Source organism: Sus scrofa, chromosome 6 (genome assembly GCF_000003025.6).
Source record: "Sus scrofa isolate TJ Tabasco breed Duroc chromosome 6, Sscrofa11.1, whole genome shotgun sequence".
Classification (NCBI taxonomy): domain Eukaryota; kingdom Metazoa; phylum Chordata; class Mammalia; order Artiodactyla; family Suidae; genus Sus; species Sus scrofa.
The window spans coordinates 157236525-157260456 of NC_010448.4; the positions used below are offsets into that span (position 1 = coordinate 157236525).

Genomic DNA, 23932 nt, shown 5'->3' on the forward strand with positions numbered 1-23932 from the left:
CTTTTCACTTCTTTCATGACATAATTTGCTCCCCTTTAATAAAGACTGTACTTTATTCTTTATTCTGATCTTTTATAGAATTTTAGCATTTTTAGAGCCAAAGATGGAGCTTAGATCTATAGGTAAATGTTTTCGTTTTATAGATAAAAATAACATATGATGGTATCAAGTCTTATCTAAGAGAGTGGTTCTCAACCTGGGGCAATTTTGCCCCCTGGAGACCTTTTTGGCTGTCCCAGCTAGAGAGGTCCTGCTGGCACGTAGTAGGTAGAGGCCAGGGATGTGGCCAGACATTCCACAACATAGAGGACAGCCCCCGTCAACAGAATTATCCAGCCTAAAATGTCAATATGCTGAATTTAAGAAATCCTGGTGTGAAAGCATACAACTCGTGGTAGGACTTAAACCCATCTTTCTTTGACCCTCAGTTCTGTGTTCTCTCTTCACACAAAACGTACAATGCCTTGCTTTCTTTGCCTTTCATTCTCCCTGCTTCATCCTCCATTTCTTCACTTTGAACCTTTTTGTTAAGCCTAATGAATTTTTTATGGCTGTAAAGATTAAGATGAGTTAGAGCGTATTGCTAGAAAGGACATGGAGTATCTTTCTAAAATATAAAAGTGCTTTCAGTGGAGCTTTGTTCCTATAAGTAAAAGTCCGTACAGAATAACTTTTTAAGAGCAGTGTAGATAATCATAATAGCTCTTTACTTTGTGTACATGATGTTTGAATTTACAGAGCATTTTCACATACATTATCTATTTAATACTCATAAAAACCCTTTGTAGTTATAAGCAAACAAATGTCCGTCTCCTTTTCATAACTGAGGAAACGAAGGGTCTCAGAAAATAATGTATCCCATCTGGCTGTGGTCAGGTAGGTATTAGTTAAAATTACATGGAGAGAGAGTTCAGTGAAATTTTTAGCTGTGCTAAAAAGGAGCAGGCATCCTCTATTTAAACTTCCAGAGTTAAAAGGTACCTTTACCAGTTAGCGCTTGTTCGCTCAAAGATCCATCTTGTCTGGAGCCTGAGGATGATTGGAGGTGAAAGGTATAAGCCATACTCTGCTCAACTCCAGTCTGAAATTGAGGTTGGAAGAAAGAACATGCACTTAACACAATGGAATCCAACTCTTGGAGGACATCGGAAGTGGAATTTTCTTATACAACCTAGCTATTCAAATTAGTATGCAATCTTTTTAGCCTTTCTAAATAAAGGGTTTTTTGGTAAACTTTCAAAGATAAATAAATAAAAAAGAGCAGGCAATCATAGGCTCCTGGTTATTACACCTATTTAGGCGGAAGCTCTGGAGTATCTCTGGGGATGTGAAAGGAATTTAGGTATCAGATAAGAGTTCAGACACTGGAGTAGAGTGGAGAGTTAGATCCAGCTCCTCTCACTGAGTCACACAATCCAAGTAGGGCACCAAACCTGTAAGTAGGTGACGTTTACTGCGACTCAGTGCTTGACGTCACAGAGGTAGAAGAAAGTGCTTTATGTACGCCACACGCTCTCTTTGCTGGCAGACCCTCACACATGCAGTTCTTTGCACCTAGAACCCTTCTCCTTCCCTTGCATTTCATAAGTATTTAATGGATACTTAATATTCATTCGTTCACCAAATATTTATTGAGTACCTCCTCTGTATCCGAGACCACGGGAAATAATGCAACAGACAAGTCTAACAAAAATTCTGCCCTGGTGGAGCTTACATTCTGGTTGAGGGAAGACAGAGCGAGAGAAACAAGTCAGAGGCAGAATGCCAGATGATAAGTGTTTTAGAAAAAAATTAAGCAGAGAATAGGGCAGAGAACATGCTGGACTAGGGGGTGAGTGTGGCAGGGCTGCTTTTTAAAAGTAGGTTGTTGAGGGAAGGCTTCACTGAGAAGGTCGTATTTGAGCAAGGATTTGAAGGAGGTGAGGAAGCACATTGTATGATTACCTGAAGGAAAAGTGCTCCACGTCGGGGCATGGCAGACTTTTCTGTAAAGAGCCAGAGAGTAAATGTTTTTAGGCTTTGCAGGCCGCTTGTGTCCATTGTCTCTGCGAGCGTTGTGGAAAAGCTGCCCTAGACTGTGGAAACGAGAAAGCAAGCAGGTCTGTGTTCCAGCAAAGCCTTGTTCACGGAAAGATGCAGTGACGTCAGTACCTGGCTGGCTCCTGGGCTACGTAGAAGGAACACCTAATGGGAATCCCTGAGGAGTAGCAGGGAGGCCAGTGTGGCTGGAGCTTAGTGAAGGGTGGGCAGAGGGGAAGAGGACCTGGGCATGAGGTCAGAGGTGGAGGAGAGGGCAGCTCCTCACCAGGCCTTTTTGTCAGGCTGGGAAAGGCGAGCCCTGAGGGTTCTAAACAGGGAGGTGACATGGTCTGGTGGGAGTGGACCCAAAGTTTGTTTTTGCATGTGTTTATTTAAGACACCTGTTAAATATCCTCGTGGAGACATCAAAGAGGAAGTGGGACCGATGCCAGGAGTCTAGGGAGGATGTCCATGCTGGAGCCTTCAGCTTGGAGGTGGTATTTAAGACCATGAGACTGTGGTCTATTGTTAGACTTCTCAAGAGGGCCAGCAGCACTCCACAGGGGGCAGAAGTTGGTTCTTGGGGGTGGGAGTGGTGAAAAAACTCTCAGCTATTACAGTGGTTTGCTCTAAAGGTCAACCCTACCCAACGCAATCTTATTCTTTAGTATTTGATTCATGGAGCTGGGATGATGGTTTCACAGCAAGGCCTCTGTACTCAGGAGCCTGAGAAGTTCCATGTGGTTAGAGCAGACTGGTTTGGGAAAGCGGCAGATGAGGTTCTGATGTAGGCTGTGGTCAGGTGGTGAAGAGCTTTGCATGCCAGTGCAGGAGACTGCTTTTACTTTCTAGGCACCTGCAGGCAGCTGGGAGCTAAAGGAGGTTTCTGAGCAAGTAAGTGATGGGATCAGATCCCTTTTTTTTTTTTTTCCCCTTTACTTTATGTTGGTATCAGATTCTTTTGGGGGGGGTTTAGTTTAGTTTTTGTTTTTTAAAGATCGCAGGTGGCATTTTGAAGCTGGAACAGAATGGTGGCAGGGATGGCAGTCATAAATACTGAGTTTTGGCAGCAGTCTTTGTGGCATGCCGTGAGGACCTCATCTAAAACAGTGGGTGTCCAGGAGAGATGATGGAGGAGAAATTTCTGAGGTAGAATCACTGTGGTGTAGTAACCGACTGGGAAGGTGACCCAAAGTTTCAGAGATTAGGGACATTAGAGAAGAAGCAAATTTGAAAGAGAAGATCACTGAGTTCTTTATGGAGTTTGGAGAGTCTGGCAGATAGAGAAACACTCTCCTGAAGCTTGAAGAGAGGTCTGGGCTACTGGTTAGGCTGTACCTGTGGTTGGCCCTTTAGCTGGATTCTCTCTCAACCTCTTAGTCATCCTGCAAGTCAGGCGCTAGTCTCTATTTTTTGTTGAGAAAACTAAGGCACATAGAGAGGTTAAGCTTATTCAAGGTCACACAGCTAGCAGGGGGTGGTGGTGACAAAATCAACATTTACATCTGTGTTGTGGGAACGTATAGTAAAGGTATTGCATCGTTTCATCATTCCATATATAGTAAGGTGGAAATTATCACAACATTGTAAATGAACTACAATACAATTTTAAGAAATGAAAAAAAAGTTTCCATATTAAACCTAAAAAATTAAGAATAAAAGGTGCTTATTATAGGTAACCCATTATCTAGAATTTCAAGGTTAAATACTGATGCTTTGGAGGAAAATAATTTTAATTGATAATCATTCCTCTCTTACTTTCTCAACTCTTGGTTTAGGGTACATTTTATAAAAATTTGGTTTGAATTTTTGTTGTTGTTGTTTTGCCGTGTCTGAGGCATATGAAAGTTCCCAGCCAAGGCTCGAATGTGTGCCATAGCCACGAAGCATAGTGCTGCAGCGACAACAGCGAATCCTTAGCCCACTGCACTGCCAGGGAACTCCTGGTTGTTTTTATTTATTTATTTTTTTTATTTTTTATTTTTTATTTTTTTTTTTGTCTTTTGTCTTTTTTGTTGTTGTTGTTGTTATTGTTGCTATTTCTTGGGCCGCTCCCGCGGCATATGGAGGTTCCCAGGCTAGGGGTTGAATCGGAGCTGTAGCCACCGGCCTACGCCAGAGCCACAGCAACGCGGGATCCGAGCCGCGTCTGCAACCTACACCACAGCTCACGGCAACGCCGGATCGTTAACCCACTGAGCAAGGGCAGGGATCGAACCCGCAACCTCATGGTTCCTAGTCGGATTCGTTAACCACTGCGCCACGACGGGAACTCCTCCTGGTTGTTTTTAAATAACAAACAATTAACCTCCATTCTAGAGTGGTGCTTTTCAGGACTGTGCCATCCTACCAGTTTTGGGAGGAATAAGAATACCTCCAAGTGTGCTTATTCCAGAACTTGAGATTTGCAGAAACCTTGACTTGAATTTGCATCCTCTTCTGAACACATGATGAATGACTGTTAGTATTAGGCAAGAGACCATAAGAAATACGGTTTGAATGAGAAACTTGTCTTATTTGAGCCTCGGTTTGCCCATCTGAAAAGGAAGATGACAGTTCTTGCCTCTGAGGTTGAGCAGCAACCATTTCTGACACAAAGGAGCTAAGTCCTCAGTAGATATGTTAGTTCTCCTTGCCTCTCACTCATTTTTCTCTGACTGTATCTACATCCCACTTTACTGTATCTCTCCTTCCACTAAAACTAACGGTCCAGCTTCAGCTACCTACTTTTTTGTTCCTGAGACAGCTGTAAATCTCAGACCTTTAACGTAAATGATCCTGTGTGTAAGATAGCACCTTTGAATTTGAAGACAGCTTCTCATGAAAACCTTGTTTCTGTGTAGTGAATAAGCACCAAGGGCTTTGAAAGAAAGGGAGCATGAGAAACATCAGCTTTTGTAGAAAAGTTAGGAAATTCTCTACTCTTTATAACATGGGATGAAAATAAATTCCAAGAAAACAGTTTGCAAGCCAACTTGAGCAGAAGTGTGTCAGCGACTTGGGGGACTGACTGCCTGCAGTTGTCCATCATCTCTGTTTTCCAGTATGTATTTTAGGAACATTTTCTCTAGTCTGAAGTAACAGAAAGGATATTAGATCTACATATAACTGTCTCTGAATTGCTTTGAAAAATATTTCATAAATAAGACTGACAATCTCAAGATTTAATGAAAGTTGTAAGTTAGTGACTTGAAATTGGATGTTCATGTTTTCATGTTTTTCCTTAAGCACTTGACATATGTGGGGCTGATTGTTCATTTTTTGGGTAAAAGACAAATGCATTTTTAAAAATCACAGAGAAATGTTTTGGAATCAGTTTGCATCTTTGTTTTTCTGGACATCAATCAAACATATGGAAGCTCTTTTGAGTACAGTGTTGGCTAATAGTTCAGCAATTTGAATTTAGTATTAAAATAAACAGTATAAGTAATCTTCTGTCTCTTAAGTTGAATAATTGTCTGTATTTCTTGAGTTAGTGGGCAGACAGGAGCATAGCTTATCTCTGCACTAACAGGCGGTACTTACTCCAGTAGGTTTTGCTTCTTTAAACAAAGAAGGCTAAAATTTTAATACATTCTTGAGTTCAAGAGCCAATGGTTTGTTGTTTTTTGTAAAACTCGAAGGTAGTTTTCTAAGCAAATATTAAAACTCTATTATTAACTTTAAAGCTTATGCAATAATATTTTAAAACCCAGTTGCAAGGGTTAAGTAAATTATACTGTTTTGTGTACTCAGCCCCCAATTAAGTTATTGCCGGTGTTGTATTTTATTTACATTGGTTCATCTGCATTTTTCAAACAGGCTGGTGTCTAGAAATGGGTGGTGACATTTATGAACATGTCTAATTGAAAATTATGTTTCATGCAGAAAAATATTTTTGTCGAAATAATCTGCATGTTAAATCTAAAGATCTTTGCTAAACTGTGGAGGTAGATTTACCCTGTACAGTGACAGCACTTATTTTCATGAAGAATTTTATTCCAACGATTGAAAGTAGTAAGCCCTTTTGTAAGTAAATAATAAGCCTTACACTGGACAGTTTGCCAATAATGAACTTATAATCACAACTACATGAATTCCTAGCATGTTTATGACATTATCAAATATTACAGGAGTTACAGAGGTCTTTTATATTTTAATTTGTATTTATGGACATAAATAAAATTACTTATTTAGGAAGTAGCCTAATTTCCAGCAATTGTTTTGATTTTAATTTTAAAATGGTCCATTCAGAAATTTTAAAGTTAACACATTAACTCATCTGTCATTTTTCTTGGATGACCAAATACACAAGGTTCAGTATGAGAAATTTTTCAGGTTAAAAGAGACATTCAAGAATTGTTTGTGAGCTCCTTTTGCTTCTTAGTGACAGAATTGTCCATCTCTAACAAATGCTTCATGTATGTAAATATTGTAAAACATTAAAAAATTAAGTATCTTAAAATTTTAATGAAATCGGTAGGCTATCATAATAAAAAGTAAAGACCTGGCCTCATATAGTCAAAAGGCTGAAAACATTGAAGTTTTGTTACTTAACACTTGAAATAATGCCGGTTTTGAAATATTAACGCTCGGTAGCTCTGTTACCCTTTGCCCCTAATACTGTTTCCCTTAAACATGCGGGAGAAGGGATGGATCCAAGCCAAGCCCACGACCTGGCTTGGATCCGCCCCTGCTCTTGTTCACATTGTCCTGCTCTCTAAAGACGGAATCATTTGTGTCTTTATCTCTGTCCCCAAAGTTAAGTACCTTGTCTGGAACGTAGTGAGCTTTTGATAAGTGTATTTCTAATCAATTTAGAATCAGTGGTCATCAGCATTTACTTGAGTATCATTTGGATTTGGCATCAAATGAGAAAATAGTGTTTTACACTCCACAGTTGTTATTAAAAGCCCTATACCTATGTCCGTTGGGAGCTCTTTTGCAATAGGACCGTTCCTAGTTGCTTTGCATGTGTTCTCTTGCTCAATAGGTAATTTTTGCCAAGGACAGTCTCTACTCAAAATGATGACTCAGAGTATTAGACCAACCTAAATATATCCATATTCATGTCACTCTTTCCTTCTCTCTTGTGATTCCCTTTCTCTTTTGTGTTGGTAGCACCCTCCTCAAAATGTAGTGTTGTTCAGTATCATTTTTTAATACTGATGTTCACCATGTATGTTCCTCCCACCCCTCCCCCCTTTTTTTACTTTTTAGGGCCGCACCCACGGTATATGGAAGTTCCCAGGCTAGGGGTTGAATCGGCGCTACAGCTGCCAGCCTACACCACAGCCATAGCAACATCAGATCGGAGCCATGTTGCGACCCACACCACAGCTCACAGCACCCACTGGGTGAGGCCAGGGATCAAAGCCGCAACCTCATGGTTACTAGGTGGTTCGTTTCTGTTGCTCCGCTACAGGAACTCCAAATTTACTCTTTTAAAGGGTGCATTCATAGAGTTGTGCCAACTATCACCACTCTTTAATCTTTGAGTATTTTTTATTATCCTAAAGAAACCTTACACCCATTTTTAACAGTCACTCTCCTTTTTTCCCTCTTCTCATTTTCTGGCAGCCACTTATCTACTCCTTATGTCTGTATTTGCCTATTGGAGAGATATTACATATAAATGAAACTATATACTATGTGGCTTTTTATGTCTGGCTTCTTTCTCTTAGCATAGTGTTTTTGAAGTTCCCAGGCTAGGGGTCTAATCGGAGCAACAGCTGCCTGCCTACACCAGAGCCACAGCAACGCCACATCTGAGCTGCATCTGTGACCTACACCACAGCTGACGGCAATGCCCAATCCCTAACCCACTGAGTGAGGCCAGGGATCAAACCCACAACCTCATGGTTCCTAGTTGGATTCATTTCCGCTGCCCCACGATGGGAACTTCCAGTATTTTGTGCATTTTTAAGGCCAAAAAATACTCCATTGTATGGATATATTATATTCATCAGTTTTGGTGGACATTTGGCTTTTTATCATTTTTTGATTTATTATTAACAGTGCTGCTATGAACATGTGTGTGCAAGTTTTCCTGTGGAAATATGTCTCATTTCTCTTGGTTATATCTCATTGGTTTATCTGCAAATAGAATTACTGTGTCCTGTAGTAACCATGATTAACTTTTGAGGAACTGCTAGATCATCTTGCAAAGAAGCTATACCATTTATAATCCAACCAGCAATACATGAAGGTTCCAATTTATCCACTCACTCACCAGTACTTGTTATTGTCTGTCTTTTAATTTAGCCATTCTAGTGTGTGTGAAGTGGTATCTTGTGGATTTGATTTGCATTTCCCTAGTGACCAGTGATGCTAAGCAACTTCTCATGTGCTCATTATTGGCCACTTATATATCCTCTTTGGAGAAGTGTCCATTTTTTTTTTTTTTTTTTTTGAGTTGTCTTTTTGTTGCATTATAAGAATTCTTTTATATCGTAAAAGTTCTTTTATATTTTAGATAAAAGTTTGTTATATATTAAACTCGCAATTATTTTCTCTCATTCTGCGATTGTCTTTCCACTCTCCTAATGCTATCCTTTGATGCACAAAACTTTTTCATTTTGATGAAGTTTAAAATTCACAATTTATCTTTTTTTTTTTTTTGTCATGTTCTTGGTGTCCCAAGAAATATTCCCTAATCCAAGATCATGTGGATTTGCTCCTTTGTTAAATTTTGAGTTAATCTTTTTATGTGGTGTGAAATAGGTCCAGTTTTATTCTTTTGCCTATGTGTATTTAATTGTCTAGTATCATTTGTTAAAAAGCTAACTTTCACTTCGTTGCTTAAAAAGCCTTTGTCAGGAGTTCCCGTCGTGGCGCAGTGGTTAACGAATCCGACTAGGAACCATGAGGTTGCGGGTTCGGTCCCTGCCCTTGCTCAGTGGGTTAACGATCCGGCGTTGCTGTGAGCTGTGGTGTAGGTTGCAGACGCGGCTCGGATCCCGCGTTGCTGTGGCTCTGGCGTAGGCCGGTGGCTACAGCTCCAATTCAACCCCTAGCCTGGGAACCTCCATATGCCGCGGGAGCGGCCCAAGAAATAGCAACAACAACAACAACAACAACAAAAGATAAAAAAAAAAAAAAAAAAAAAGCCTTTGTCAAAGATTAAATTGTATTGTTTTATTGAAAATCAATTGACCACAAATATAAGGGTTTAGATATGGAATCTCAATTTGATTTTATTGATCTGTATGATTTGTTCTGTTTTATGGCCATACCCATGGCATATTGAGGTTCCCCAGGCCAGGAATTAAATCTGAGCTGCATCTGCAACCTATGCCACAGGTGCAGAACCAGGAATCAAACCCACACAGTCAGATTCTTAACCCACTGTGCAGATCAGGAACTCCTGATCTGCATGTTTATCTTTATGCCAGTACCGCATTGTCTTCATTAGCAGAGCTTGTCATTAGCTTTGAAAGGGAAGTGTGAATCCTCAAACTTTGTTCTTTTTCAAGATTATTTTGGTCATACAAGGTTCCTTGCATTTCTATGTGAGTTTTCGAGTCAACATGTCAATTTTTTTGCAAACTGAGCTGGAATTTTGATGCTGATTGCATTGAATATATAAACTAATTTGGTGAGTATTGCCATTTAACAATATTAAGTTCCAATCCATCAACATGGGCTGTCTTTCCATTTTTTTTTTAGGTCTCCTTTAGTTTCTCTCCATGTTTAATGGTTTTCAGTGTACAAGTGTTGTGCTTCTTGAGTTATTTCTTTTTAACATTGGTCTTCTGCCCATTTTTCAGTTGGGATGTTTACGTTTGTTATTGTTGAGTAGTATTAGTTGTTTGTGTATTTTGGAGATTCAGCCCTTGTTGATTGCATCATTTGCAAATATTTCCTCCCATTTTGTAGGTTGTCTCTTCATTGTTTTTTTAATTATTTCCTTTGCTGTGCAAAAGCTTGTAAGTTTGATTAGGTCCCCATTTTTTAATTATTGTTTTTATTTCTATTACCTTGGGAGAATGACCTAACAAAACATTTGTGCAGTTTATGTCAGAGAATTTTTTACCTGTGTTCTCAGCTAGGAGTTCTATGATATCATGTCTTTAGGCTATTTTGAATTTATTTTTGTATGTGGTGTGAGGGTGTGTTCTAGTTTCATTGATTTACTGTCCAGTTTTGCCAGTACCACTTGCTGAAGAGACTTTCTTGTCGCCTTCATCAAAGATTAACTGACCTTAGATGTCTGGGTTTATTCCTGGCCTTTTTTTTCTGTTCCATTGATTTGTATGTCTGTTTTTGTATCAGTACCACACTGTCTTGATTACTGTAGCTTTGTAGAATTGTTTAAAGCCTAGGAGAGTTATACATCCCACTTTTTTTCCCCCCTCTCAGGATTGCTTTGGCAATTTTAGTTTTCTTATAGTGCCATATAAATTTTTGGATTGCTTGTTCTACTTCTGTGAAAAATGTCATGGGTAATTTGATAGGGAGAACTTTAAATCTGTAGATTGCTTTGGGCAGTATGCCATTTTGACAATATTAATTCTTCTAACCCAGGAGCATGGGATATCTTTTCGTTTCTTTAAATCCTCTTTAATTTCCTTTATTAATATTTTATATTTCTTAGCATATAGGTCTTTCATTTCCTTGGTCAGGTTTATTCCTGAGTTGCCCCCCACCCCCTTGGTACAATTTTAAAAGTTGGTTTTTTTTTAACAGCCTTTTGTTTCTCATTATGCCTAATTGCTCTGGTTAGACCCTCCAGTACAATGTTGAATGGAAGCTAGAGAACAGACATCTTTATTTTTAATCTTAGAGGAAAGCATTTGGTCTTTCACAGTTGTGTATCGTGTTGATTGTAGGTTTTTTTTGTAGATGGCTTTTATCAGGTTGAGGAAATTCCATTTTCTTTCTTTTTTTTCTTTTTTTTTTTTTTTTTGGCTTTTAAAGACTGCACTTGTGGCTTATGGAAGTTCCCAGGCTTGAGTTGGAGCTGCGCCTGCCAGCCTATGTATGCCACAGCAACACTAGATCCGAGCCATGTCTGTGACCTACACCACAACTGCTCACAGCAACGCCGGATCCTTAACCCACTGAGCGAGGCCAGGGATCCAGTCCACATCCTCACGGATACTAGTTGGTTTTGTTACAGCTGAGCCATGACGGGAACTTCTCTTTGTTGACTTTGTTGTTGTTGGATTTTGTGAATTTTTTTTCTGCATCTATTAAAATGATTGTGTGTTTTTTATCCTTTATTCTGTTACTGTAGTATATTTTTTTGGTTGATTTTTGTATGCTAAATCAACCTTGTATGCATCCTTGGTCATGATGTACAATCCTTTTTATATATTACTTGATTTAGTTTGCTAGTTTATTGTTAGAGATTTTTGTGTTTGTATTCCCAGGGATGTTGGTCTGTAGTTTTGTTTGTTTTTCTTGGGATATTTTTGTCCATTTTTTTAAATTGCAGTAAAACACAACATAAAATTTACCATTTTAACCATTTTGAAGTATACAATTCTGTGCGTTGAGTACATTCACATTATTTTGTAACCATCACCCCGTCCATCTCCAGAACTTTTTCATCTTCCCAATTTGAAACTATGTACTCATTAAATGATATAGCTTCTCATTCTCGCTTGCCCCCAGCTCTTGGCAGCTGTCCTTCTACTTTCTGTCTCTATGAATATGACAATTATAGGACTTTATATAAGTGGAATCACACAATATTTGTTATTTTGTGACTAGCATATTTCACTTGGCATAATATCTTTAAGGTTCATGCATATTGTAGCATGGATGTATTAGAATTTCTTTCCTCTTAAAGGCTGAATAATTGTATGTAGTACCACAATTTGTTTATCTATTTGTCAATGGCACTTGGGTTGCTTGCTCCTTTAGGCTGTTGTGAATAACGCTGCTATAAATATAGGTGTACCAGTATCTATTTAAGTCCCTTCTTTCAGTTCTTTTGGATATATACCCCCAAGTAGATTGGCTGGATCATGTGGTCATTCCATGTTTAATTTTTTGAGAAACTGACATACTTTTTTCACTGTGTCTGTGCTATTTTACATTCCCACCAGCAATGCACAAAGTTTCTAATTTTCCTACATCCTTATCAACACTTGTTATTTCCCATGTTTTTGATAGTAGCCTTCTTGATAGATGTGAACTATTTGGTTTGGTTTTAATATCAGCATAATACTGGTCTTATAAGTTGGTAAGTCTTCCTCCCTCCCTCCTTTCCTTCCTTTCTCCCCTCCCTTCCCCTTCCTCCCTCCTTCTTTGCTTTCTTTTCCTTTTCTTTTCTTTCCTTTTCTAAGAGTGTGAAGATTTACGTTAATTCCTTGAATGTTTGGTGGAATTCACCAGTAATGGCATATGGTCCTGGTGTTTCTTTATGGGATGCTTTTGATTCAAAGCATTCCCTTTACTTGGTATAAGTCTATTCAGCTTTTCTGTTTCTGCTTGCATTAGTTTTGGTAGTTTATGTTTTTTTAGAAATTTGTTCATTTCATCTAGATTATCTAATTTGTTGGCATACAAATATACCAGTAGCATTCCTTGTAATCATTTTTATTTCTGTAAGAGGACTATTGACACCCTGGCTTTCATTACTGATTTTAGTGATTTGAGTGTTTTCTCTTTTTTTCTTGTTTTGTCTAGCTAAAGATTTGTCCACTTTGTCGATCTTTTCAAATACCCAACTTTTGGTTTTGTTTATTGTCTCTATAAATTTTCTGTTTTTTCCTTCCACTCTCATCTTTATTATTTCCTTTCTTCTGCTTGCTTTGGTTTTGGTTTACTGTTCTTTTTATAGTTTTCTAAGGTACGTGGTTAGGTTGTTAGTTTGAGATCTTTTTTCTTTTTAAAAAATATTTGCCTCCAATCATTGCATATCGTAAGTTACGTTATATTTTAATGTTCATTCATCTCAAAACATTTTCTCATTTCCCCTGTGGGGTTTTGTTTTTGTTTTGTTTTTTCTTTTGTTTGTTTTTGACCCATTGGTAGTTTAGGAATATTTTGTTTTATTTTCACATGTTTTTGGATTTCCCACATTTCCTTCTGCTGTTTACTTCTGATTGCATTCCATTGTGGTCAGAGGACCTACTTCTTGTGAATTTAAGCCTTTTGAATCAATTGAGGCTTCTTTTATAACCTAACCTAACATATGCTCTATCCTGGAGAATGTTTCATGTGTGCTTGAGAAGAATGTATATTTTGCTATTGTGTTCATTTAACAAATATCTTTTATTTTTTGCATGTCACTTAAATGTCTTTTAGATAGAGTTGGGTTATAGTATTCTGTTTCCTTATTGACCTCTGCCTGAGTGCTAGTTATTATTGAAAGTGAAAGCTTCCAACTGTTCTTATTAAATTGTGTATTTCTCTTTAGTTGTCACGTTTTACTTCCTGTTCTTTAGGTCTTTGTCAATAGATGCATATGTGTTTAGAGTTATTGTCTTTCTGATGGATTAACCCTTTGTCATTAAATCTTCATTTATCTCTAGTAATAAATTTTCACATAACTTTCTTTTCTGATATTAGTGTAGCCACTCTCAGTTACTATTTTCATAGTATTCCGCTTTCCATTCTTTTATTTTTTTATTGACCTTTCTTTATCATTATGAAATATCCCTCTTTGTCTCTAGTAATATATTTCTTGCCTTAATATCTGCAGGCATACCTTGGAGATATTGTGGATTCAGTTCCACACCACTGTGGTTAAGAAAATACTGCAATAAAGGGAGTCACACAAATTTTTTTTGGATTAACAGTGCTTATAGAATATATGTTTACACTATACTATAGTCAGTAAAGGTTTATTGGCATTATATCTTTAAAAAATGTATAGAACTCAATTTTAAAATGCTTTATTGATAGAAAATCTAACCATTATCTGAGCCTTCAGCGAGTCATAATCTTTTTGCTAGTAGGGGGTCTTTCCTCGATATTGATAGTCATTTCCACCTGGCTAATGAGGGTGGTGGTTGCTGAAGATAGGGGTGACCGTGTCCATTTCTTAAAACAAGTGAAGTTTGCTGCATCCGTTGACCTTTCCTTTCATGAATGTTTTTCTCCATAGTGTGTAATGCTGAATGACAGCATTTTATTCACAGAACTTTCAAAATTGGAGTCAGTCCTCTTAAACACTGCCACTGCTTTATTAACTGAGTTTATATAACATTCTCATTGTACATCTTCATCAGAGCTTTTGGGTGACCAAGTGCTTTGTCAATAAGCAGTAATATTTTGAAAGGAATTTTTTTTTCCTCAGTAGTAAGTCTCAACAGTGGGTTTAAAATATTCAGGAATCCATGTAGTAAACAGGTGTGCTGTCTTCCACACTTTGTTGTTCCGTTTGTAGAGCACAGGCAGAGTAGTTTTAACATACTTCTTACGGGCCCTTTGTTCTATGGAATTGTGAAAGACAGTTGGCTTCATTAGTCCTTCACAGGAGAGTCAGCGTGTCTTTTGGGGTTGGTTTGTTTGTTTCAATTAAATATTTTATTAAATTTTTTAAAAAAATATTATTTCCCATTTACAGTTACTACAAAATACTGACTATATTCTCTCTCGTACAATACATCTTTGAGCCAGACTTACACCCAGTAGTTTGTATCTCCCACTCCCCTACCCCTGTCTTGCTCCCCCTGCCCCATAACAACTAGTTTGTTCTCTATATCTTGTTCTACTTTTTGTTTGAAGCCAGGCATTAACCTCTTCTCTCTAGCTGTGAAAGTCTTAGATAGCATTTTCTTCCAATATGAGGCCGTTTTGTCTGCATTGAAAATCTCTTGCTTAGTGCAACTGTCTTCATCCATTGCCTGAGGTAGATCTGCTGGACAGCTTGTTGTGGCCTCTGATCAGCACTTGCTTCTTCGCCTTGAACTTTTATGTTATGGAGGACTTCTTTCCTTCAACCTCATGGACCAACCTCTGTTAGCTTCAGATTTATTCTGCAGCTTCCTCACCTCGCTCAGCCTTGTAGAATTGGAGAGAGTTGGGGTCTTACTGTGGATTAGGCTTTGGCTTAAGGCATTGTTGTGGCTGGTTTGATCTTCTACACAGACCACTAAAACTTTTTCGTATCAGTAGTTAGGCTGTTTCACTTTATCATTTGCGTGTTCACTGCAGTAGCACTTTTAGTTTCTTTCAAGAACATTTCCTTTGCATTCACAACTTGGCTAACCGATGCAAGAGGCATAGCTTTCAGCCTGTCTAAGCTTTGACACACCTTTCTCACTAAGCTTAATCGTTTCTAGCTTTTGATTTCAAGTGCGAGACATGGTACTCTTCCTTTCACTCGAACACTTAGAGTCCATTGTAGGGTTATTAGTTGGCCAAATTTTAATAGTCTTTTTGTCTCAGGGAGTAGGGAAGCCTGAGGAGAGGGAGAGAGACCAGTGGAAAAGTCAAAATGCACACATTTGTTGATTAAGTTTGCGGTCTTATATGGTGCAATTCCTGGTGCCCCAAAACAATTACAGTAGTAACATCAAAGATCATAGAACACCATAACAAATGTAATAATAATGAAAAAGTTTGAAATATTGTGAGAATTAACAAAGTGCAACACACAGACATGAGGGAGCAAATGCTGTTGGAAAACCAGTACTGATAGACTTTGATGTATGCAAGATTGTCAAAAAATTTAAATTTGTGAAAAACACTGTCTATGAAGCACAGCAAAATAAAGCACTATAAAACAAAGTATTTCTATATTGTTTGATACTAAATAGCCACTCCATCTCCTTTATGTGTGCGTGATATATCTTTGTCTATCCTTTTATCACAACCTCTTTATGTCTTTCACTCTAAAGTATATCTCAATGATATCCTGCTATATAGCACCGGGAGCTATATCTAGTCACTTATGATGGAGCATGATGGAGGATAATCTGAGAAAAAGAATGTATATATGTATGTGTGACTGGGTCACTTTGCTGTACAGTAGAAAATTGATAGAATACTGTAAACCAGCTCTAATGGAAAAAATAAAAATCATTAAAAATAAAAAAATAAAAGGAGTTGCCTTTTGCAGTAAAAATAAATAAATAAATAAATAAAATATATCTGTTGTAGACAGCATATAGTTGGATCACTTTAAAAATCCATTCTATAAATCTCTGCCTTTTGATTAGAGCATTTAGTCCATTTATATTTAATATATTACTAATACTTATAATTTAATATAGTTATTTGATAAGACAAGATTTACATTTGCTTTTTGATATTTATGTTCCATATATGGCTTATGCCTTTTTGGTCGTCTAATCCTCCGTTACTCCTCTCTTTTGTATTAGATATTTTCCCAGTGTACCATTTTATTTTCTTTTTCTTTCACTCCATATTTTCTTAGTTATTTTCGTAGCAGTTGCTGTAAGTTACAATTATTAACATCTTAATCTATAGCAATGTGGTTGAGATTAATACCAACTCAATTTCAATAGCTTACAAAACATTCCTATGATGTAACTTTGTTCTGTACCCCTCCTTTGTGCTATTATTATCATACAAGTCACATCCATATTCATTATAAGCCCATTAACTCAGTTTTATAATAATTGCTTTGTGCATCTGTCTTTTAAATCAGATAGGAGAAGAAATGCTGCGTTAATATGCTTTAATGAGAGAATGATGAAGGGCCATGGAGGTGGTGAGAATAAGGTTAATTCCACAATCGTGAATTTTTAAGGAAAAAAAATCTATAAAAAAGCTTTCATTGGAAAAATATTTATTAAAATGTGTGATTAGTTTTTAAGTGGTAAAATTAATAGTGGGTTTTATTTTTGCTATTCATATTTTCTGTATTTTCTGCAATGAACATGTATTACTTATTTGGTAATTTTAGACAAAACATAAAAAGTATTTAGAAACCAAATTATTTCTGTTACCAAGTGGAATGGGCTTCTTAAGGAGAGCATGCTGGGTATAATTTAACCTTTTTTCTTTTAACTGTTACAGGTAAATCACTACCTCTCTAATTCATTAGGCTTTTCTTATATAAAATACTGAATTCACTTAGATTCTGTCTGGCTCAAAAATCTATGTTTTTCTATATTTATCTTAACAAATTATTATAATTTTTAAATAATCCACTACCCCTCACTCTTCACCCCTAGTTTATATAATCTTTCACTCCATTTAAAATTTTTATCACCCTTTTGATTTTGTCTTTATTTTCATCCCAGTTTATCCATGAACCTAAAAAAAATGGTGTTGGCATTCCTTTAGATAACCATTCCTGTGGAGTTGAAAACTGTTTTTCAGTGTGCTTTTAAAATAATTTCTGCTTTATATGTGTGGTCTTTTCCTTCACTGAGGCTAAAGGTGAATTTTTTAATGGACTCTGTGAGGGTTTTTTGGTATAATTAAATTGTAGAGTGGATTGTGGAAACAGCTAGGTTTTCAAAGAAACTAAGTATTAGGCTATTTGGAGAGAGGAATCCAGTTTAATTACAGATTATCACAGTGAGAACTGATGGCAGATCTGGCAGTTACTTCATTGATAGTTGAAACTCTGTGTGAATTATTTTTCCATTCAACAAATATGTTTTAAATAGTACTTTGTGTTAGGCACAAGGTTTTAGAGATACAGAGGTGATTGAAAACAGAGCCCTGTCTTCATGGCTTGCTTGGTCTGGTAGGGACAAGCATAGAATAAATCGCAAATAAATGTAAAATTATATCTGTGAGTTGTGTTGTGAAGGAGAAGTTCAGGATGGTCATTATAAAGTGATTAAAGGATTTTGGTATAGTTTAGAAGCTCTGGAAAGGCTTTTCTCTGAAAGAATTAAGCGTATAGAAGTTAAGTAGGTTAAAGAGGACAGAAAGATGAGTTCAGGAATAGTGGTGTCTCTGGGGAAATGGACTGAAGTAGGTGGATTTGAGAGAAATATAGGAGGTCTGATCACTTAGTCTTAGGGATGGGATTGGGGGAACAGGATTTTAAGAATGAATTCCTGATTTCTGGCTATGCTGCTAAAGAATGTGGTACCATTCAGTATGGTGGACAATCCTGAGCAGAGGGCAGAGAGCCTAGCGCTGAGGTTTGAGAGGCTCCAGTGCGTGATGGCTCAGAAGGGGAGGATGTACCAGAAGGGGAGACAGAGGGAACAGCAGGCCCCAGAGAAGAACAGGTAGGTGTGCCATCCTGGGAAGTGAGGGAACAAATGTGGCATATCAAGAAGAGGAAGTGGGCGGAAGGTCAAATAGTCCCAACAAATAGGATAGACCAAAACATGTCCATTGGGTTGAATGATACACCGTTGAGTGTGGTGACCTTGACAGTTGCCATTGGAGAGCAGGGACTCTGGCATCCTTATTGGTGTAATATCAGGAGTGAGTCAGTAGTGAGGAGATGGAAACCACAGATAGAGATAATAACTCTGGACAACTTTATCCCTCAGTGAACAAAAAGGGGGAGAGGAGGAAGTAGGATGGCCGTAGCTGAAGGTAGATTTAATATTCCTAACGAGAGATGGGGAGAGCTCATTTTGAAGAATGAGATGAGCTCAACCTTCTGATGGAGTAGGGAGGCCACATTAATACAAGTTAAAAATATTTCAGGTATCTTGGTGAAAGATACTATGAGAAAGAAATGTAGAATTCACACTCTTGGTATTAATGGCTACCATTGATTAAGGAGCTGCTTTATGTTAAATTGAAACATTTTAAAATAGTCACTAATTTGTTTGTTTTTTAACCATCATCTCTTTTTGTCAGAAGAATGATGAAAACGGAAACTGCTCAGGGGAAGGAATTGAATTCCCTACAACAAATTTATATGAACTGGAAAGCCGTGTTTTGACTGATCATTGGTCCATACCTTACAAGCGGGAAGAATCACTAGGCAAATGCCTGTTGGCGTCTACCTACCTAGCAAGACTTGGTAAGTTCATACCTCAGGACACAGGAGGAGAGGTGTTTTTTGAGGGGGAAGCGAGACTTTAATCTTAGCTGCTGTCATTGCCCATCTGTATTATCTTAGATCATTTACTGTCTTTGTCCTTGTTTATCCTCTGGGGAATAAAAGAGCTGAATTAAATCAGCTGTTTTCTTCTAGCTCCAACAGAGTGTAAGATTCTTTAAATATAATTGAAAAGCCTTACAGAAATTGAAAAAAATTTTCATAAGAGCTTAAAGCACTTTAGATTAAGCCTCAATTCAGTGGCTTTTTAAATTTTATTTTATTATTTATTTATTTTTCTTTTTAGGGCCATACCCGTGGCATATGGAGGTTCCTAGGCTAGGGTCCAACTGGAGCTACAACTTCCAGCCTACGCCACAGGCCCAGCAATGCAGGATAGGAGCTGTGTCTGCAACCTACACCACAGCTCATGGCAAATCCAGATCCTTAATCCCCTGAGCAAGGCCAGGGATTAAACCTGCAACCTCATGGTTCCTAGTCGGATTCGTTTTTGCTGCGTCACAACAGGAACTCTTCAGTGGCTTTTTTAGAAAGTAATATTTATTTAACAAATATTTTATGCTTATAAAGTACTTGGCACTATCAAGTGTTTTGTAGATATTAAACTAATAGAGTAATAAAATATCACTAGGTTGGAGAATAAGTATCAACATAAGGAAGCTTCTATACTGCAGATATATTAAAGAGAAAATAAATTATGTTTCATGGTGAATGCAGTTATAAAGAGGGATTGGACCACTGTTTTGTGAATATTTTTTAAAATATTTTTTTTAAGTACATACTTGGGAGTTCCCCTTGTGGCTCAGTGGGTTATGAACCCAACTAGTATCCCTGAAGATGTGGGTTCAATCCTTGGCCTCACTCAGTGGGTTAAAGATCCAGCATTGCTGTGAGCTATAGTATAGGTCACAAACATGGCTTGGATCCTGCGTTGCTATGGCTGTGGTATAGGCTGGCAGCTGCAGCTCTGATTCGACCCCTAGCCTGGGAATCTCCATATGCCACAGGTTCGGCCCTAAAAAGCAAAGGGAAAAAAAAAATAGGTGCATACTTTACCACAGTGATTAAATATGAGGTACATCAAAAGGATTTGTTTTTTACTTTTAAAGTCAAACTTTATTGAAAAAAATAATTACACATTTTTAAAAAATAAATTTTGTTGGAGTGTAGTTGACTTAGAAAGTTGTGTTAGTTTCAGGTTACAGCAAAGTGAATCAGTTATACATGTATGTATATCCATTCAAAAGGAAGTATTTGACTAGGGTTTCATGGGGCGCGTATGACTGGCCTCCCAGCAGCGGCATTTATTGACTGCCTGTGAGAACGCAGGTACTGTGCTAGGTAGTGGGCCTGAAAAGAGAAAACGTGCTCAACAGGCTAACCACTGATAAGATCTGTCATTGAGGGTTGGTTGGTTGGTTTGTTTTTAGGTGTATTCCAAAGGATAATTTTACAGTGGTTTCATTCATTCACTTAGCAAGGATTTATCACTTACTCTGTGTCAGGAACAATTCTATGCATTTTACTGCACAGAGTTTATCACTTTGTTTTAGGGAAGAAAAGTGATTTGAGCCCTTATTGTGAATACTTGTGGGGTCTTTTGTTTTTTGTTTTTTTGGGGGGTTTTTCTTTGTTTGTTTTTTTTTTTTTGCTTTTTAGGGTTGCACCCGAGGCATATGGAGGTTCCCAGGCTAGGGGTCAAATCAGAGCTACAGCCGCCGGCCAGAGCCACAGCCCCATGGGATCTGAGCCGCATCTGCGCAGCAACGCCAGACGCTTAACCCACTGAGCAAGGCCAGGGATCCACCCCACAACCTCATGGTTACTGGTCGGATTTGTTGCCGCTGCACCACAGCAGGATCTCCTGAATACCTGTGTGTTTAACAGAGATGTTGAGGAATACAGTGATGGCTCCTCAGCAGCTGCCCTTGGTGTTTTCTTAGCTATTTAGTCAGATCACTGGAAGTTACTCTGACGTGGAAACGTAACCTCAGTCATTTCAGTTCTAATTAGTACTTATTTTTTATACATACTGGTAAGTATATATAAACAATGCATAAATATGTTATGCTTTTAATAGATAATGTAATACTGTGACTGTTTCTCAGCCTTATCCTTCATCAGAATGTGTGTAGTCTGCTTTTAGAAATTCCTTAAGAATCAAGGTTTCTATAATAAGTAGTTCCATATGTATGAATTTGGAATGATATATATGACTTCTACAACTCCCTGAAGTATAAATAAGGCATATTGTTTCATTTATTTTACGCAGGTCTTTCCGAGTCTGATGAGAATTGTAAAAGATTTATGGATAGATGTATGCCTGAAGCATTTAAAAAGGTAAGAAATATATGCTGTGCTGATGTTTTTGTGGGGGGAGGTGGGGGTGAAGGTGAATAGACTTTTTGTTTTAGTTTTTTACGTGTGAGCCCAGTTTATGAGTCCTGTCCAACTTAGGAATGCTCTAGTATGAAAAAGGTAGCCCTGACTTTGGGGCTTAGAAATGATTTACTTCTTCTGTATTTAATTGTTTGCACATGTCATTGGTTGGGTATCACTTTTACTTCCTTCTATTTAACTGCTGAAGAATACGTTAAGACTTATACTAGGAAATTATTTACATCTTACTAAACTAAGAATTGTGGCATTTAAAATAATTGTTTCTCAAAAAATAAGCCATTTTGTACTTACTATTCTACTGAGAGGCAGGCGTCTAAAACTACAGAAAGTTTGACTGCATTGAATAGTCTAACTGGCAAAATGGCACGTGGATGGCAACATCTCTGTCAGAGCTGGGCTGATATGCTTGCTCCCAGTCTGATCACATCCCTTTTAAAGCAATTTTTCTTACCAGTGAGAATAGAAAATTACAGGGCTGGTGTTTCTGAAAGCCCTCTAACTCAGCATGGTTCCCTTCTCAGGACCTGAGTCCTGAATGGCCACAAGAGCAGGGACAGTGTCACAGGACCCTGTTGTTTCCCTAGCATAAGCCAGTGCCTAGCTCAGAGGAAAGAGCCCCGTAAAGCTCTGTTGAATGAATAAATGAGTCTCCTGCTCTCTGCTACTCCTGGGTTTTGACATCCATTTTTGTCCCACATGCAAGTAAGTTACAACTACAGATGGGGGAAGTTTGAATTTATCTTAAAACCTAGTAAAATAAACTGTTCATTTGCAAACTATTATTCCCATCTGCATCTTGACAGACAGGATCTCCCTTGATTCAAGGCTGAAAAGAGAACAAAATTAATTTTAGGGAGAAAAATTGCTCATCTTTGAAAAAAGGGAGAAATCTTTTTAAATTTGGGTAGGGATTATATGGAATCAAGATTTATCTTCATTTCCTGGATGAATTCATTTACCACTTTGTAGTTTAAAATTGTCTCTTTTTTTTCTTTTTTTTTTTTTTTCAGGGCCGCACCCACAGTATATGGAAGTTCCCAGGCTAGGGGTTGAATCGGAGCTGTAGCTGCTGGCCTACACCACAGCCACAGCAACGCAGGATCTGAGCCATGTCTGCAACCTACACCACAGTTAATGGCCACACCAGATCCTTAGCCCACTGAGTGAAGCCAGGGATCGAACCTGAATCCTCATGGATCCTAGTTGGGTTCTTTAACACTGCGCCACCACAGGAACTCCCATAGTTTAAAATTATTTTAAACTTTTAAGAATTTTGTCAAGAATTGTATAACTTAAAAATAACAGCACTTTTATAATGTAATATACTGTGATACGTATCACAATGTGTGCATCAGTTTGCAGAGAAAGAAACCACAAGTTTATTCACATAAGGAAAGGACCTTTAAATTGATGATCTCCAGATGCAGAGAGCCCTGTGTTGAGTCAGTCCAGCAGCAAGTTACGTATTCGGAATTTAAAGCTCTAACTCTATACAAAGATGCTTCAGAGGACTGTTTTATTTTATGCCCTCAGCTGTTTGTAATAGTATAAAAAATAGTCAAATAGTGTTGGGAGGTTTTTTTCTATAAAATTATGAACACGAAGGTACCCTGCATAATGTTCAGTGTCATTCACTTCTTAGAGTTTAGAGCTATTAATAAAAAGGTTTTCTCAACCAGACAAATTTCAGAATTCTGTATGCCTTTAGACTTGGTTACCGGAAAACTCAGTGTATCTTATATAATTGATTTGCTTCCCTTAGCTGTGTTTCCTGGTGTGACAATTCGCTCCCTACCTGCTTCCCTAGGGCTTTTCTTACAAGCTGCTTCCTGCCTTTTTTTTTTTTTTTTTTTTAAGAAATAAGGGTATAAATAATAGGCAACTGTATGAATAAGGTGCACAAAAGGAGCTTTGTTGTAATTTCTACTTTCTTCACCTTTCAGGCTAGCCTGCATCCTTTCCTAGTGTGTTCAGGCAGGGAAAAACACCTAGATCTGTCTCGCCATTGTGCATAGTTATGTTTAAACTTTGTACACCTGATCCCCACAAGGCGCTGCCTGCCTTGCCCCACCTTGTCTGTAAGGTACATAGAACTCCATTTTCATAGTAAAAACTGAATAAATGAGATGGCAATAGAGGGAGTGGGGCATAGTCTACATAAATTTAATAGTCACATACGAAGCTTCTTAATCTCTGCTTAATTTTGCTTTATTATCTAATTTTTAAGTATAGGAAGAATATATAGGCAGGCAAAGGAATTCTTGCAAAATATAGTAACTCACTGGTTTATATAAAATCATTTGAGCAAATAGTACAGCTAATTGCTGTGTAAAAGATCTGAAACTGAGGTTTTCCTCTACAGCTAAAGAAATACGGGCTCTTTCAGCCTGCTCTTAAAGGGTTCTCAGTGTGGCCATGATGAAATTTTTATAGCATAGTATTTCCCTCTAAAGGGAAATCTTATAAGAACATGAAACCACTGTACCAGTTTTCCATTATTTTATTAAGTAGAGACTTTTGATTTCTCATTCCCTCTTCTGGCAGTTTTTCCTGAATTAGGTTTCCCCAAGCACTTAGAAGATCAAAGATTGGGGAAATCCAAAGGTGATTGGATTCATCTCTGTG

At 37.8% G+C, this 23932-nt stretch overlaps 1 protein-coding gene across 4 annotated transcripts in view; it reads left to right on the forward strand.

The window, feature by feature from the left end:
- The window catches only part of USP24 (ubiquitin specific peptidase 24), a 164809-nt gene that overhangs the window by 16004 nt on the left and 124873 nt on the right, over nucleotides 1-23932 (forward strand). For 3 of the 4 annotated variants that reach the window (XR_002345484.1, XM_021097812.1, XM_021097814.1), the window contains exons 2-3: nucleotides 18703-18868; nucleotides 21180-21247. Coding sequence is in view for 3 of the 4 variants with exons in the window: in XM_021097812.1 (XP_020953471.1) it covers nucleotides 18703-18868; nucleotides 21180-21247 (234 nt within the window). In the remaining variant the exon portion in view is untranslated. The remainder of the gene's footprint in view (nucleotides 1-18702; nucleotides 18869-21179; nucleotides 21248-23932) is intronic. The other variant, XM_021097813.1, reaches the window with a different exon arrangement.